At 49.6% G+C, this 16023-nt stretch overlaps 1 protein-coding gene across 2 annotated transcripts in view; it reads left to right on the forward strand.

Annotated features, from left to right (window-relative positions):
• Positions 1-16023, forward strand: part of Abcc10 (ATP binding cassette subfamily C member 10) — a 23429-nt gene continuing 7406 nt past the window's right edge. The window contains exons 1-13 of one of the 2 annotated variants that reach the window (XR_007234264.3): positions 1-253; positions 3044-4265; positions 4376-4603; positions 5997-6153; positions 6614-6723; positions 8229-8308; positions 9259-9430; positions 10608-10706; positions 11095-11284; positions 11877-11954; positions 12452-12646; positions 13455-13608; positions 13762-13942. Coding sequence is in view for 1 of the 2 variants with exons in the window: in XM_048445289.3 (XP_048301246.3) it covers positions 93-253; positions 3044-4265; positions 4376-4603; positions 5997-6153; positions 6614-6723; positions 8229-8308; positions 9259-9430; positions 10608-10706; positions 11095-11284; positions 11877-11954; positions 12452-12646; positions 13455-13608; positions 13762-13942 (3027 nt within the window). In the remaining variant the exon portion in view is untranslated. The remainder of the gene's footprint in view (positions 254-3043; positions 4266-4375; positions 4604-5996; positions 6154-6613; positions 6724-8228; positions 8309-9258; positions 9431-10607; positions 10707-11094; positions 11285-11876; positions 11955-12451; positions 12647-13454; positions 13609-13761; positions 13943-16023) is intronic. The other variant, XM_048445289.3, reaches the window with a different exon arrangement.

The raw sequence follows: 16023 nt of genomic DNA on the forward strand, positions 1-16023 counted from the left end.
AAGTAAGGGGCGGTCCGGACTGGGGGCGGGGTTTTGCGGGCCACCGGGGACCGAACCCTGTCACTCTCGGCTTCTGCCCAGGTGAGGTGTCTATGGAGAGGCTCCTGGCCCAGCTGTGTGGCACCGATGAGGCACGACCACTCCCGCTGTGGGAAGGGGACACCACGGGCCACTGCTTCACACAGCTGGTGCTCAGCGTCATTCCCCACGCGCTCCTCGCCGTCCTCAGTGCCTGCTACTTGGGCACCCCAAGGTGGGTAACTGAAGTGAGACGCCTTCTCTCCCAGGTGTCACTGGAATTACGAGGTCTCTGGAGTAGGGCAGGCGCAGAATAAAAGCTGACGGTTGGCACTTAGTTGAGTCTCAGCAGTGTCGAGAGGGTTAATGAAACAGGGCGTTTAAACAGAAACTGCAGCACCGGGCTGTGTCCTTAAAGTCGCCAATGCATTTCTCTGGCAGAGTTTTACATGTCCAGACACAGCTGCCATGGACTGGAGGGAAACATGGATAAGTGTGTTAACTGAAAATGATGACTTATGTTAGTTATAGGGCCAGTGGCACAGCACTTCCACCCATAAAATCCTGCTGTGCTATCTGTAGTCAGATGCAGACTCAGCTGAAGAGAAGCTGTGAGGTGAAGAACAAAATCAGAACCCTAGAACTAACTTGGCTTCGTGTTGTAAGACGTTGGTGCTAACTAATCTCGCCTTGATCTTATATTTAGTTCTTGGGTGGCCAAGTTGGTTTTTCTCTTTTTTGCAGAATGAGGCAAAAGCCTAGAGGAGGTTAGCACAGATACCCACAGCCTGCTTAATTCGATCCAGTCAGGAAGGTGGGTGTCCTGAGTTCAAGGACAGCCAGGGCTATATAGAGAGACTGCTATCTCAAAAAAAAAAAAAAAAAAGTGGCACATGCCTATAGTCCAAGCCGTCAAGCTGTTCTGCAGGCTGAGGCAGGAAGATCATTTGAAGTCAGCCTGATCTACATAGTGAGACCATGTTTCAAAGTGAGGGAAAGCAAAACCAGCCAAAGTATTTTGTTTACAATTAAGCTTTTTCGGCATCCCAAAGAGCATAATAGACTCAGTTGAAATAGAATGCAGACCAGGCCGACCTAGAGATCAACCTGTTTCTGCCTTCAGAACCCGGGGATTACAGGAGTGTGTCTCCAGCCTCACATTCAAGGTTTTGAAGATTGAAGTATTTATTTTTCCTGAGAGTATGTCTGTGTACCACATGGGTACAGTGCCTGAGGGAGTCAGAGGAGAGGGCATCAGCTCACCTGGAACTGGAGTTTCAGACGTCTATGAGCCACCGTGTGGTTGCTGGGAACTGAACCTCTTGGGCCTCTGGAAGAGAAGCCTATGCTCCTGATTGCTGAGCCATCTTCAAGTCTCAATTTCTTTTTTTTAAAATTTTATGTGTGTGTGTGTGTGTGTGAGAGAGAGAGAGAGAGAGAGAGAGAGAGAGAGAGAGAGAGAGAAAGTATGTATACATGTGTTTCTGTGCATGTATTTCTATGTACTACATGCATGTCTGGTATCCTTGGAGGACAAAAGAAGGCATTGGGTGCCCTGGAACTAGAGTTACAGAGGGCTGTGGGCTATTGTGTGGGTACTTGGAGCTGAACTCAGATCTTCTGCAAGAACAGCCAACTCTCCTGTGCCATGCCTCCGCTGCCCAGTTTTCTTTTATGTGAACTTTCAATGCATTCTGATATTCACTGCTACATATTTTTTCTATAATTTTTTTTGGACAAAGTTTTGCTATGTAGCCTAGGCTGACCCGGATCTCTCTGTGTAGGCCAGGTTACCTCCAACTCATGGAGATCTTTGCATTTCCACCCTGCCTGGTGCTAGGGTTACAGGTGTATACCATCATGCCTGGCCCTGTGTTGAATCCATTTGTGGGGAGAGAGGTGTTGAGATGAGGTGTCAAATAGTCCAGTTTTGCCTTGAGCTAGTGGTCTTCCTGACCCACCTCCCCACTGCTGCAATTACCAGGTGTGCTCCACCATATCCAACCTGTATTTGAGGGTTTTTGTTTTTCAGGATCTTACTATGTAGTTTCCTGGATGACCTGGAACTTGCTAAGTAGACCAGGCTGGCCTTGAACTCAGTTCAAACTGACTACCTGCCTCTGCCTTCCTAGTGCTGGGATTAAAGGTGTGCACCTCCACACCTGGTTCCAGCTTGTATTTGATTCTTTTTTTTTAAATGTATATATGTGAGTGTTCAAGTGTATGCTGTGTGTGTTTGTGTATGTGTGTGTGTGTGTGTGTGTATGTGTGTGCGTGAGCATGCACCTGTGGAGTCCAAAAGAGGGTATAGGATCCTCTGGAGCTGGAGTTATAGGTAGTTGTGAGCTGCCTGACATGGCTACTGGGAACTGAACTCAGGTCCTTGGGAAGAGCAGCAAGTACTCTTAACCACTGAGCCATCTCTCCAGCCCCTGTATTTGATTCTTAATGTAAACCTTTTGTTTATGAAAAACATTTATCTTAAGAAGATATAGGCAGAACTGAAAGACGCTCCTCTCGAGCTGAGAGAGCGCAGGTTGGCCCACACCACTCTTTACAGTCGGAGGGGAAAGACTGGAGCAGGTTATTCTGAGGGTTTGTAAATGGAGGCTCCCCTGTTAGAGGACAAGAGCTGCTTCTAAGTGCATGTCATCCCATGATACTTCAGATGAATTTAGGGTACTTTTGTGTGTATTGTTTTTATACAAAGTGTTTATCTTCCTGTAAAAATTTGTGGGTTTTTTTCCTAATTAGAATTTTCATAGTACTTACAACCTTAACTGAGACTTGTTTAGTACCTGTAGCAAGAAATGAATCAGAAGGCCTGTGGGTAGATTAGAAAATGCATTGGCCAATCTGCGAAGGCTTCCTGTAAGGGAAGGCTTTGGGTTCCAGGGTAAAGTAGGGCAGGGATGCCATACACACACCAGAAAGGGGATTTATTTCATCTAGCTTGTTGGAGGCAATGGGCATGTCTGAGTCTAGAACCAGCCATAATGTGCCTCCTTTTCTCTTTTTCCTCTAGGACTTCCAATTACATCCTACCTTTTAATCCCGGTTGGCGTCTCCGACTTGCAGCTTCTGTCCTTCTCTCTATCTTCCCGGTGCTGGACCTCCTTCCAGTTGCTCTGCCACCAGGGTCACACCCAGGGCCCATAGGGCTAGAGGTGCTGGCCGGGTGTGTGACAGCTGTGGCCTGGTTGACCCACAGCCTGGCCCTGTGGGCATTGGTTCATTCCCCACATGGTCGTTCCCGTGGACCCTTGGCTTTGGCTCTGGCAGCCTTCCTACCAGCACCAGCCCTAGTGCTGACGCTGTTGTGGCATTGCCAACGAGGCACATTTCTGCCCCCACTTCTCCCAGGCCCCCTGGGCCGTGTATGTCTTCTCATTCTGCAGCTGGCAGCTGTCTTGGCCTATGGATTGGGCTGGGCAGCCCCTGGGGGGCCACGAGAGCCCTGGGTTCAGGACCACTTTTTGTCCTCTGAGAGTCAAGAAACAGAGGTGGCTGAAGACGGAGAGAGTTGGTTGTCACGTTTTTCCTATGCCTGGTTGGCACCCTTACTTGCTCGTGGAGTCCGTGGAGAGCTCCAGCAACCCCAGGACATTTGCCGGCTCCCCCGAAGGCTGCATCCTGCCTACCTGGCCCGTGCCTTCCAAGCACACTGGAAGGAGGGGGCCCAGCTGTGGAGGGCCCTGTATGGGGCCTTTGGATGTTGCTACCTGGCTCTTGGACTGTTGAAGCTGGTGGGGACCATGCTGTCGTTCTCTGGGCCTCTGCTGCTCTCCCTACTGGTGGGCTTCCTGGAGGAAGGGCAAGAGCCCCTGAGCCATGGCGTGCTCTATGTTCTGGGCTTGGCCAGTGGGGCCGTGCTAAGTGCAGTGCTGCAGAATCAGTATGGGTACGAGATACGTAAAGTGACACTTCAGGCTCGGGTGGCTGTGCTGAGCGTCCTCTACCGAAAGGCCTTGCAGCTTGGGCCTAACCGCCCTCCTACTGGGGAAGCCCTGAACCTCCTAGGCACCGACTCTGAGAGGGTGCTTAACTTTGCTGGCAGCTTCCATGAGGCCTGGGGCCTCCCTCTGCAGCTGGCCATCACCCTCTACCTGCTGTACCAGCAGGTGGGCATGGCCTTCGTGGCTGGGTTGGTCTTGGCACTGCTGCTGGTACCTGTCAACAAAGTGATTGCCACCCGCATCATGGCCAGCAATCAGGAGATGCTACAGCACAAGGATGCACGGGTGAAGGTGAGAGGCTTCCGAGGTCCTTCAGCCAGACGGAGACCCCTCCCAGCAGCGAAGCAGAGGTGTGTGAGTGCTGTCTCGACCTCACCCCACTCTCTTGTCCCTGTCTCCAGCTCATGACAGAGCTGCTGAGTGGCATTCGAGTCATCAAGTTCTTCGGGTGGGAGCAGGCTCTGGGGGACCGAGTAAAGTCCTACCGCTCTCAAGAGTTGGGGCGACTCCGGGTCATCAAGTACCTGGATGCGGCCTGTGTGTACCTGTGGGCTGCTCTGCCGGTTGTCATCTGCATCGTCATCTTCATCACCTACGTCCTCATGGGGCACCAGCTCACTGCCACCAAGGTGAGAGCTGGGGAGGGGCCTTGGGTTGCCGTGACGAAACACCGTAACCTAAAGCAATTTAGGGAAGAAAGGGTTCATTTCACACACAGTTCCATCATCAAAAGCAGTGAGGACAGGAACGCACGTAGGGCAGGATCCTCGAGGCAGGAGCTGATGCAGAGGCCATGGAGGGGCACTGCTCACTGACTCCCTCCTCATTGCTTGCTCAGCCTGCTTTCTTATAGAACCCAGGACCAGCTGCCCAGGGATGGCCCCAGTTGCAGTGGGCTGGGCCTTCCCCCATCAGTCACTACTAAGGAAACCCCTACAGGCCTGCCTGCAGCTGCATTTTATGGAGGCAGTTTCTCAAGTCCTCTCTGATGACTGGCTTGGGTCAGGCTGACATAAAACTAGCTAGCACAGAGGGAGAGGGTGGCCCTAGAAAGCAATGGGAAGGGACTACTGTGGTCTGAGCATGTGGGTGTAGCCCTTAGTGTTCACTGGGGACAGGGGAGGAGGACCCCTGGCCGCCTTGTCCTTCCCCAGAAAAGTCTCCAAGGGATGCTTTCTGATCTTTGTGTGTGTAAGGAATTCCTTTCTTCCCTCCCTTTATCTTCAACTTCCATTCAGGGCCAGACTTGGGGTCAAGTCCTTTTGTGGAGAGTGCGTTTTTTGTTTTTGTTTTGTTTTTTAAAGATAAGGTCTTTCTGTATAGCCCAGGCTGCTGTCTAACTGGGTTGGGCCATTTTATTTCTATTGATGTGGCCTTTGAGGCAAGGGATCCATAATCTAATGTTAGGTATGGCCAAGGCTTGAGACCTTCGTTGTCACTCAGTTTGTAAGGAAGTCTCAGAATGTGCTTATCAAGAGGAGTTTGGGGGTTCGTGTGCAGCTCATGTCAGAGCCAGTGCTCACTGTATGAGGTCACATGTATTCATGTCAGAGCCAGTGCTGACCACATATGAGGGTTCGTGTGTAGCTCATGTCAGAGCCAGTACTTACCCTGTGTGAGGCTCTGGGTCTGTATCCAGCATCAAAAATAGTAACCTGAAGCTGGGCGTAGTGGCACACACCTTTAATCCCAGCACTCAGGAGGCAGAGGCAGACGGATTTCTGTTAATTACAGAGAAATCTTGTCTCGAAAACCAAACAAAAATAGTAACCTGCATTCTTAAGGAGCAGCTAGAATCTTTAGGATTCTCTGTCTTTTTCTCCCCAGGGTTTCTCTTTGTAGCCCTGGCTGTCCTAGAACTCTCTCTGTAGACAGGGCCTGCCGTTGCTAACCCCAGGGTAGCCTCGCCAGGTCCTCATGCCTGCTGCTGTCCTGCACCTGCCTCCACTGATGTGTCCACAGGGATGGTGTTCTACCCTGAGAACAAGACTCAGGGAAAGATTCAACCTCACTCCCACTTAGGTGTTTACGGCACTGGCACTTGTGCGCTTGCTCATTCTTCCTCTCAACAACTTCCCCTGGGTGATCAATGGCCTCTTGGAGTCCAAAGTATCCCTGGACCGGATCCAGCGTTTCCTTGACCTTCCAAACTACAAACCTGAGGAGTACTACAGCCCTGGTAAGGAGGGGCTGGAGGGAAGGACCTAGCACATGGTGAGGGGGTGATCTTCATTTTAAGACTTACTTTATTTTATGTATATGTGTGTGTGCCTGAGTGTGTATGTGTACCACATGTGTGCAGATACCATCGAGACCAGAAGAGGGCATTGGGTCCCTTGGAACTAAAGTTAACAGGCATGAGCCTTATGAAGTGGATACTGGGAATGAAACTGGGGTCCTCTGGAAGTGTGCTCATAACCACTGAGTCATCTCTCCAGCCCTAGCCTCTTAAACTCTGTGCACGGGTGTCCAGAGAAGTCAGGAACAAAATCTAGACACAACACACTCTGACTGAATTAGCTGTGGGCAGGTAGATCAGGGACAGGTGACTCGGTGACCTGCCACTGCTTCACCCATTAGATGCTAGCAGGTGAGTGATAGATGAGGAGTGTAGGATGAGCTGCTTCATCCCTGTTTAGATCCCCCCGCCGAGCCATCCACAGTACTGGAGCTGCATGAAGCCCTGTTCTCCTGGGACCCAATTGGAACAAGCCAGAAAACCTTCATCAGTCACCTCAAAGTGAAAAAGGTTTGTGGGACAGATGCCCTGGGAGAGTTCCTGGAAAGCAGGATGCCCAGACGGGTACACAAGGACTAATGCAGCTCTACCGGAAGGGTGAGGGGGGCTTGGTGTGCAGCCAAGGATCTGAGGGGAGACAACCCTTGATGTGCACATCTCCATACCATCTTCTCACACTGGCCACTCCTCTCCCCGTATAGGCAGCTCACATCCAGCTTCCTCTCCAGGTCCCTTTCCAGCTACAGGGTTCAGACCCCAGGGCTTTTCCACCATCATTTCAGGATGGGAACCTGGGACACAGGGCAAGCAACCTCTTTGGGGACCTTTACAAACAGCTTAGGTTTAGTTTGTAAACCTACTTAGTCTTGTGAAAAGAGTCATACCTTGTGACCCCGACACAGCATATGTTGTCAGAGAGCTTATAATGGGAAATCCTACAGGACGGTGACCTCTTCACTCTGGTCTTGAGTTTCTGTTCTCCTGACCTCTGTCTAACCCCTTGCCCCACGTCTCAACCCAGAGTTCTCCAGCAATGGCTGAATGGCCTCAACCACATTTGGCTCATATTTCTGGCTTTTGTTGAATGTTTTGTTTTTCTTCTTAGTTCAGGCAAGACAAGGCTGAAATTTTTCAGAGGAATTTTACTAATGTGTTGGCTTTTATTTTACATATAGATAGAAGTCATAGAAACCCACTGGAGCTAGCCTAAGCAAACAAGAATTTGTAATAAGAATACATAGATGAATCACAGAATTCAAAACAAGAGCGCAGATTTTAGAAGCAGCCCAGAGTCAGGCCTCAACTTGCAGCGCTTTTGGCCTTCTACTTGTGTGTTTGCCTCCTGCTGTCTGTTGATTCTCCATTGAGACCACAGTCAGCCTTCCAACTTGTAGGATCTAGCCAAGAAGAAAGCTGCCTGAGCCCAGCCCATCACTTCAGATGATCAGAGAGCAGCCTGGTACCCACTTGCGATAGGTCAGTCCCCTGGCTTGCAAAGTGTTTGCCTCATGGACAAAGCTACAAGGACCCCTGCACGTTTCTAGGTTTTCTCCATGAGCCAGGAAAGGCTTAGGAAAGCTGTACATCACAACTGAGACACAACGGAAGAACAGATCACAGGAAAGGGCATGTCGCAGTGGACTGCCTCTGTCCACTGTGATGGGACACTGTGAAACGTTAGCCAGCCCAGTCACCCTAAAGTCAGGAATCCCTCTTCCCATGCTTGCCTCAGCATACCCTAGGAGTTCCTGGATACGTCCTCTTCTCTCTGGCAGGTCTCATTCCCTCAGAGACCTTTTACAGGCAGTGAAATTGAGACTAAAGCATGCAGCTTCTCTGAGGCAGATGCAGGTAGTCACTGGGGCCCACATGGCTTGAGGGATGGAGAGACCTCTTTCCCTGAAGACTTAACTGAGGCCTAGAGCATCATCAGTTGGGGGCTGACCAGTGAAGAACCTCAGCCCCGTGCCCTTCCTCTGCAATCAGGCAGTCCTTACTATGTGGCTTCCCTGCAGGGTGCGCTGGTGGGCATCGTGGGAAAGGTGGGCTGTGGGAAGAGTTCGCTGTTGGCTGCCATCACTGGGGAGCTCCACAGGTAATGAACTTCAGCGTGCCCCTGACTCTGGCTTCACCTTTTAGTAGCCATTTGCTGGATCCCTGTGGGAATGTTTTGGGTAAGTGTATATGTGTATGTGGAGAGGTAGGGGCACACGTACCCAAAAAGGTAAAAGTCAGCCCCTTTGTAGGGAGGGTTCAGTCTGGAGATGTGGAAGGAGTCAGGGTAAATCTGGGCTGAGATGTAGCTCAACCAGTAGAGCACTTGCCTTGAGTTCGATTCCTAGTATCATTTAAACTGGATATAGTGGTGTAAATCTATAATCTCTGTGCTCAGGAGGTGGAGGCAGGAGGATAAGGAGTTTAGGTCATCCTTGGATACACAAGTCCAAAACCAGCCTGGAATACATGAGATCCTAGCTCAAAACATCAGACAAAACTAGTAAATAAATGGAACAGGGGAGATCCTCATCTCACTAGAGCAGTGGTTCTCACCCTTCCTCACGCTACCACCCTCAATAAGGTCCTCATGTGCTGACCCCACCCATAAAATGATTTTCCCTGCAGCTTCCTAGCTGTAATTTTGCAACTGTTATGACTCATAATGTAAATCTTTATGTTTTCTGATGGCCTTGGGGGTCGAGACCCACAGGTTGAGAACCACTGCAGTCGGGAGTCTTAGCGTTAGAACAAGAAAGGTCACAAGTGCTGTCAGCCGTCTTCAGGGAAGAGGTCCACAGAGGGGTGAGGACTGGAGGGAAGCCATGCTTGCAGGTGAAGGTGAGCCACACCTGAGCTCCACAGCATCTATAGGATGCTACGGGTCTGGAGCCAAAGAGCTGCTTTCTTCATCCTATAGTGAACCCACAGCTAGGATCCTTTGACCTCAAAGGCTGCCAGCTCCATCTGAGGAAGCTTCTGGGAGGCAGGACCTGGGCATGCAAGGGCTCATTAAGGAACTGGTCCCCATGCTGCCCTGGCTCTCTGCAGGCTCTGTGGGTGGGTGGCAGTGTCAGGACTGTCCAAAGGCTTTGGACTGGCTACCCAGGAGCCCTGGATCCAGTGTGCCACTATCCGAGACAATATCCTCTTTGGGAAGACATTTGATGCCCGGCTGTACACGGAGGTGCTAGAGGCCTGCGCCCTCAATGATGATCTCAGCGTGAGTACCTACCTGTCTCGACACCCTCAGCTGCCTGCTTTCCCATGTGTCCCTCACATCCCAGACTAGATTACTTCCCTGGGAAGGGCTTCTGCATAGGTGTCACTCATCTGGGCAAGCAGCCAGCCTCTGGGCCTCCTAGGGTGTTCAGCTGCTCGGTCCCCACTTCCCTGTAAAGCCCAAGGAGGTTGGGAGGGTGTTCCACACAGCAACCCTGAGGCCCCCCAAACTAGGCTAGGGTTCTCTGTGAGGCTTGGTTTGGAAGACTCGAGGTCTTGTTTAGAACCCTTGGGAAAGCTACCAAGCCCATTAGATTGCCCCACGCCCACAAGCCAAGTACTAAAAGCATTGGAGAGAAATCATATTTTTCTGTGAATTCTCCAGCCAATCCCCATGTCTCCTCTAGGACTGTTGTCACCACTGGCCTACTCAGATAAATGTGGAACTTCCTGAGCAAGAGGGCCTTTGACTTTGATCAAGGGTAATCTTGTGTCCCTTTATCATTTGCTTTACATCTATGGGCGAGATGGTTCACCTATCTATGCTCTGGTCCCATCTGTGCAGAGAAAATAATGCCAGCCTTATAAGATCTGGCTTCAACTGATGTAATTCTGCGTCTTAGGTACTTTTCTGTTACCGTGATAAACACCATGACCAAGGCAACTTTCGGCAGAAAGAGTTTAGCAAGGGTTAATCCTTGACCATCATGGCAGAAAGCATGGCAACAGGCAGATAGGCATGGTGCTGGGAGCAGTAGCAAAAAGATCACATCTTCAGACAATAGTCACAAAGCAAAGAGAGCTAACTGTGAATAACATTGCTTTTGTACCTCAAAGACTGACTGCAGTGACATGCCTCCCCCATCGAGGCCACACCTCCTAATCCTTCCTAAACAGTTCCACCATCTGGGGACCAAGTGTTCAAACAAATGAGCCTATGGGAGCCATTCTTATTTAAACCACCACAGCCTAGAAGGTGTTAAGTAAGTGTTCAATAGCTCCCAGGCATTGAAATTGGGCTTATCTCCTCTAAACCACTTGTCCCAAACTGAAGTGCAATCTCAAGCTTATGAGGCCTTCTGATCTCCACAGTTTCTCTCTTCCCTACAAAGGGAAAGGAGACAGAGTGGAAGGTATGGGGAGTTTGCTAACCCGCTGGGTGTCTTCTGTTCCTTCAGATCCTGCCTGCTGGAGACCAGACAGAGGTGGGAGAGAAGGGTGTGACCCTCAGTGGGGGACAGCGGGCTCGGATTGCACTTGCTCGTGCTATCTACCAGGTAAATTGAGGTTGTGGGGCGGGGGAGTAGGTTGGTAGGTCAGGGGTGTGGAAGCAGTCTAGCGCTGAGGGGGCATATTTCCGTTTGCATTTGCTTTCTTTCTCCCTCACTCCACGTCCCGAGGCACTGGCTATCCTACCTCCTGTTTTCAGATTCAAGGCAAAAATAAAGGCCTGCGGTACTGGGGCCCAGCAAGGCACTAGATCCACATCTCTGACTTTACACACAGTTGGAGGGAAGTCTGTCATGTCTCATCTCTTTCCTACTGGTGTAGAGCTATGACAGCTCACCTGTCATGTCTGATTGCCTTGACACCTGGGTCTGGGAGAGCCTCTGAGCCCCGCTAAAGAACTGGGGCCATGGTGCCTGCCGTGTTCATTCTGTCTAGGAGAAAGCCTTCTATCTCCTTGATGACCCTCTGGCTGCTGTGGATGCAGACGTGGCCAACCACCTGCTGCATAGGTGTATTCTGGGGGTGCTGAGCCACACCACTCGGCTGCTGTGCACCCACCGCACTGAGTACCTCGAGAAGGCTGACGTGGTGCTGTTGATGGAGGCCGGGCACCTGGTCCGGACAGGTACAGAATGGCAGGGGGAGTGCCACCTGCAGAGCAGACCCTGCCACCCTTCCACATGCAACCTGAGTGCATTTCAGCTCTTCTTTCCCTCCCCACAGAACCAGCATGAGAAAACAGGAAAAGGGCGGGGGTTGGGGGAGGGGGAACAATGTGCCTGCTACTTTAGAATTTAGCTGCCTGGAGCTTTGAGAGCAATCACGGGGCTCAGAGAAGTGAGCAGTGACCTGAAGGAACAACCTTCTCGTAAAGAAAAGAATGACAGAGCCCTGATGGCTTGTCCAGGGGGCATGGCCACCTGCAGAGCTCAATGGCAAAGCAACAGGAAGAAGTGAGGCCCAGCCGGAGTGATTTGAGCAAAGGCTCCACAGTAGTGACAGCCGACACCGTGCAGGTGGTGGGGAGGGGTGTTTATGTTCATGGCATGAGCTGCTGCTGGCTACGCTCCAGGTACAGGGCAGTGGACCTGATGAGCTTCTCAGGTAGGCCAGTGAGAATGAGCAGAGAGAGAGAGAGAGGAGAAGCTGGGATCACACACACACTTAGAAAGGCGTAGTGTAGACCCATTACAGCGTCCTCCCTTTCTTCCTTCCAGGGCCTCCCTCTGAGATTCTGCCATTGGTTCAAGCTGGCCCCACAGCCTGGACTAAGGAGGAACAAGTGACTGACTCGGGTATGGCCTAGGGGTGGGAAAGAAGAGGCTAGGATTTTCCCCTCTTTCTTTGTGTCTATATGTGTATCATGGAACATCCCAGACAGGATCTCATTGTATAGCCCAGGCTGGCCTTGAACTTCCTGAGTAGCTGAGACTGGCTTCAGGAGGCACACATGGAAACGTTTGTTGTCTCTTTTGTTTTTCCTCCAAGTCCTGGGCGTCAAACTCAGGGCCCTGCCATGCTCATCAGAGGCTGTGCTGCCCTTCTCTACTCTCGGGCTGTTTGGTTGTTGTTATTGTTGAGACGGGGATTCTCTGTCCATCACCTCTGTCCTGGAACTCATTCTGTTCTGTTGTTATTGTTGAGACGGGGTTTCTCGGTCCATCACGTCTGTCCTGGAACTCATTCTGCTTTTTGTCAGCACACAATGGAAATGATTTTTAAAGCCTGTCTGCTCCTGTGAAACATTTGCATACCAAGCGTAATCTCTCTGAGGCCTTCCTGACTCTCACAGGCAAGTCCCTGTCAGTACAGAACCTGGAGAAAACAACCGAGGGGCTGGAGGTGGAGCAGAGCGCATCTGGCCGCCTAGTGCAGGAAGAAAGCAAATGTGAGGGTGCTGTGGCCCTGCATGTATACCAAGCGTACTGGAGGGCCATGGGCAGTGGCCTGGCTGTCGCCATCCTCGTCTCTCTGCTCCTCATGCAAGGTGAGACTATCCCAGAAGGTCCTTGCCTGCCCCCCTCCACCACATCCCCAGCCATGCTGTCTAGGCGCTCAGGACTGCATTCACCTGGGAACCATAAGTGCAGAACCTTACCATGCACAGACAACAGTTGATACAAAAAGTGTAGCCCCAATTTCGAGGTTTCCAGTGGTCAGCTAGACTTAGTACTTCATCACGGTCCTCTTTTTTAATTAACAAAAATATTCATTTTCCGCATGAGTGTTTGCCTGCATGTATGTCTGTGCGCCATGTGCATGCTTGGTACACACAGGGGTCAGAAGACACCAGGTCCTCTGGAACTGGAGTTACAGATGGTTGTGAACGATTACATGGATTTTTTTGAGGACTGAACCTGGGACCTCTGCAAGAGCAGCAAATGCTCTTAACTGCTGAGCCATCTCCAGCCCCCATGATGATCATCTTTTTAAAAACTGTATTATTGCGGTTTTTTGAGACAGGTTCTCACTGTACAGTTCATGCCGGTTTGGTTGGTCTTGAATTTGCAACCCCCCAGCCTTAGCTTTGAATATGGAAATTACAGGTGTGGACCACCATGCCTGGGTCCCACAGCTGTCTATTGATCTGCCATCCAGGCAAAACTGGTCATGTTCATGGAGCTGATGGTCTAGGAACAGTATAGAGTAGGAAGGACCAAGGGAAGTGGCAAGATAGGGAGGCCCAGGGAGGCGTGCAGAGGAACGAAGACTCCACTGCGAGCTGGGAATGTGGATGTCTAAATAGAACCAAGCAGATGAACCTTTGCAACTTCTCCCTCCCTATCCATGTCCAGCCACACGCAACGGTGCTGACTGGTGGCTCTCTCACTGGCTCTCTCAGCTGAAGACAGCCAGGAATAGCTCCAAGGAGGGTCCATCTTCCTCCAGCCCAGGCTCCACAGTGCTCTTCTCCCCACCGCTGCTTCTCTTCTCCTCCAGAAACTTCTAGTGAGTGGCTGAGGCTGGGAGCAGGTTGCCTAAGGAGGGAGGGCAGGCTTGGAGCTGTCTTTTAGAGGGTGGGAAGAGGTGACCCTAGAGAAGGGAAGGGACATCTAAGGAAGCCCTCTTTGGGTTACCTACAGTCTCCTCCCCACTACTCAGCATCCCACTGCTCAACGCTGCTTCCAATGGCTCCTCAGATGTCCACTTCTACCTCATCGTGTACGCAGCCATTGCTGGAGTCAACTCTCTCTGCACCCTTCTCCGGGCAGTGCTCTTTGCAGCCGGTGCCCTTCAAGCAGCTGCCACCCTACACCACCGCCTACTGCATCGACTCCTCATGGTGAGGTGATGGGAAGGTGAATGATATCCCCAGGCTTGTATCCCCTGTGCATGGACTACATTCCACATTCCCAGTCCATACAGTAGCCTCTGGCAGGTGGGGCAGCATGTGATAATCTCAGGCCAGAAAGTACACCTGGGTTTGAATGCAATAGTTTCAGCCTATAGCTTTTCATCCATAAAGAGGGCAAACGAAAGGACATTCCTCAGAGATTCATCTGGAACTTTGTAGTTCATGCAAGGCCTGTTTTCTCTTTTGTGTTCTTTATTTCCCTTTGTCTACACTATTTCCTTTTCCCCTTCCTTCCTTGATAAGCTTCCTTTTTTCTTTTTATTTTTTTTTTCCATGATATTTATTGAGCTCTACATTTTTCTCTGTTTCCTTCCCTGCCTCTCCCCTCCCCCTTTCAACCCTCCCCCAAGGTCCCCATGCCCCCAATTTACTCAGGAGATCTTTTCTTTTTATACTTTCTACTTCCCATGTACATTAGATCTCTGTAAGTCTCTCTTAGTGTCCACATTGTTGTCTAAGTTCTCTGGGATTGTGGTTTGTAGCCTAGCTTTCTTTGCTTTATGTTTAAAAACCACCTATGAGTGAGTTCATGTGATAATTGTCTTTCTGTGTCTGGGTTACCTCACTCAAAATAATGTTTTCTAGTTCCATCCATTTGCCTGCAAAATTCAAGATGTCGTTATTTTTTTTTCTGCTGTGTAGTACTCCATTGTGTAAATGTACCACATTTTCCTTACCCATTCTTTGGTCGAGGGGCATTTAGGTTGTTTCCAGGTTCTGGCTATGACGAACAAAGCTGCTATGAACATAGTTGAGCACATGTCCTTGTGGTACGATTGAGCATCCTTTGGCTATATACCCAAAAGTGGTATTACTGGGTCTTGAGGAAGGTTGTTTCCTAATTTTCTGAGAAATCGCCACACTGACATCCAAAGGGGTTGTACCAGCTTGCATTCCCACCAGCAATGCAGGAGTGTTTCCTTTACCCCACAACCTCTCCAGCATAAGTTGCATTCAGTGTTTCTGATCTTAGTCATTCTTTCAGGTGTAAGATGGAATCTCAGAGTTGTTTTGATTTGTATTTATTGATGACTAAGGATGTTGAACATTTCCTTAAGTGTCTTTCAGCCATTTTAGATTCCTCTGTTGAGAGTTCTCTGTTTAGGTCTCTACTCCATTTTTTTTTTATTGGATTATGTGATCTTTTGGTGTCCAATTTCTTGAGTTCTTTGTATATTTTGTGGGGTTGGTGAAGATCTTTTCCCATTCTGTAGGCTGTCATTTTGTCTTGTTGACTGTGTCCTTTGCTTTACAGAAGCTTTTCAGTTTCAGGAGGTCCCATTTATTAATTGTTTCTCTCAGTGTCTGTGCTGCTGGGGTTCTATTTAGGAAGTGGTTCCCTGTGCCAATGTGTTCAAGTGTACTTCCCACTTTCTCTTCTGTAAGGTTCAGAGTGGCTGGCTTTATGTTGAATTTTGTGCATGGTGATAGATATGGGTCCATTTTCATTCTTCTACATGTTGATATTCAATTATGCCAGCACCACTTGTTAAATATGCTTTCTTTTTTCTATTTGATATTTTTTGCTTCTTTGTCAAAGATCAGGTGTTTGAAGATGTGTGGCTTGATATTCGGGTCTTCTATTTGGTTCCATTGTTCCTCCTGTCTGTTCTTATGCCAATACCAGGCTGTTTCCAGGACTGTACCTCTAGTAGAGTTTGAAGTCAGGCATTGTGATGCCTCCAGAAGTTCTTTTACTGCCCAGGATTGTTTTGGCTATCCTGGGTTTTTTGCTTTTCCAAATGAAGTTGAGTACCATTCTTTCGAGGTCTTTGAGGAATTTTGCTGGGATTTTGATGAGCATTGCATTGAATCTGTTGATAAGCTTCCTTACTAAGCATTTTTTAATATGTTATCTTTTTTTGTTTTTCATTATAGAATGGATGTGTTTTATGTGTGTGCATGCTCTTAAATTTTTATTTTTTGTGCATATATCATTGTTGTTTTTGAGAGTATCTTATTAAAGCTCTGACTGACCTGGAACTCACAGATATCCACCTATCTCTGCC

The sequence above is a fragment of the Myodes glareolus genome, chromosome 18, assembly GCF_982192425.1.
Source record: "Myodes glareolus chromosome 18, mMyoGla1.1, whole genome shotgun sequence".
NCBI classification, from domain to species: domain Eukaryota; kingdom Metazoa; phylum Chordata; class Mammalia; order Rodentia; family Cricetidae; genus Myodes; species Myodes glareolus.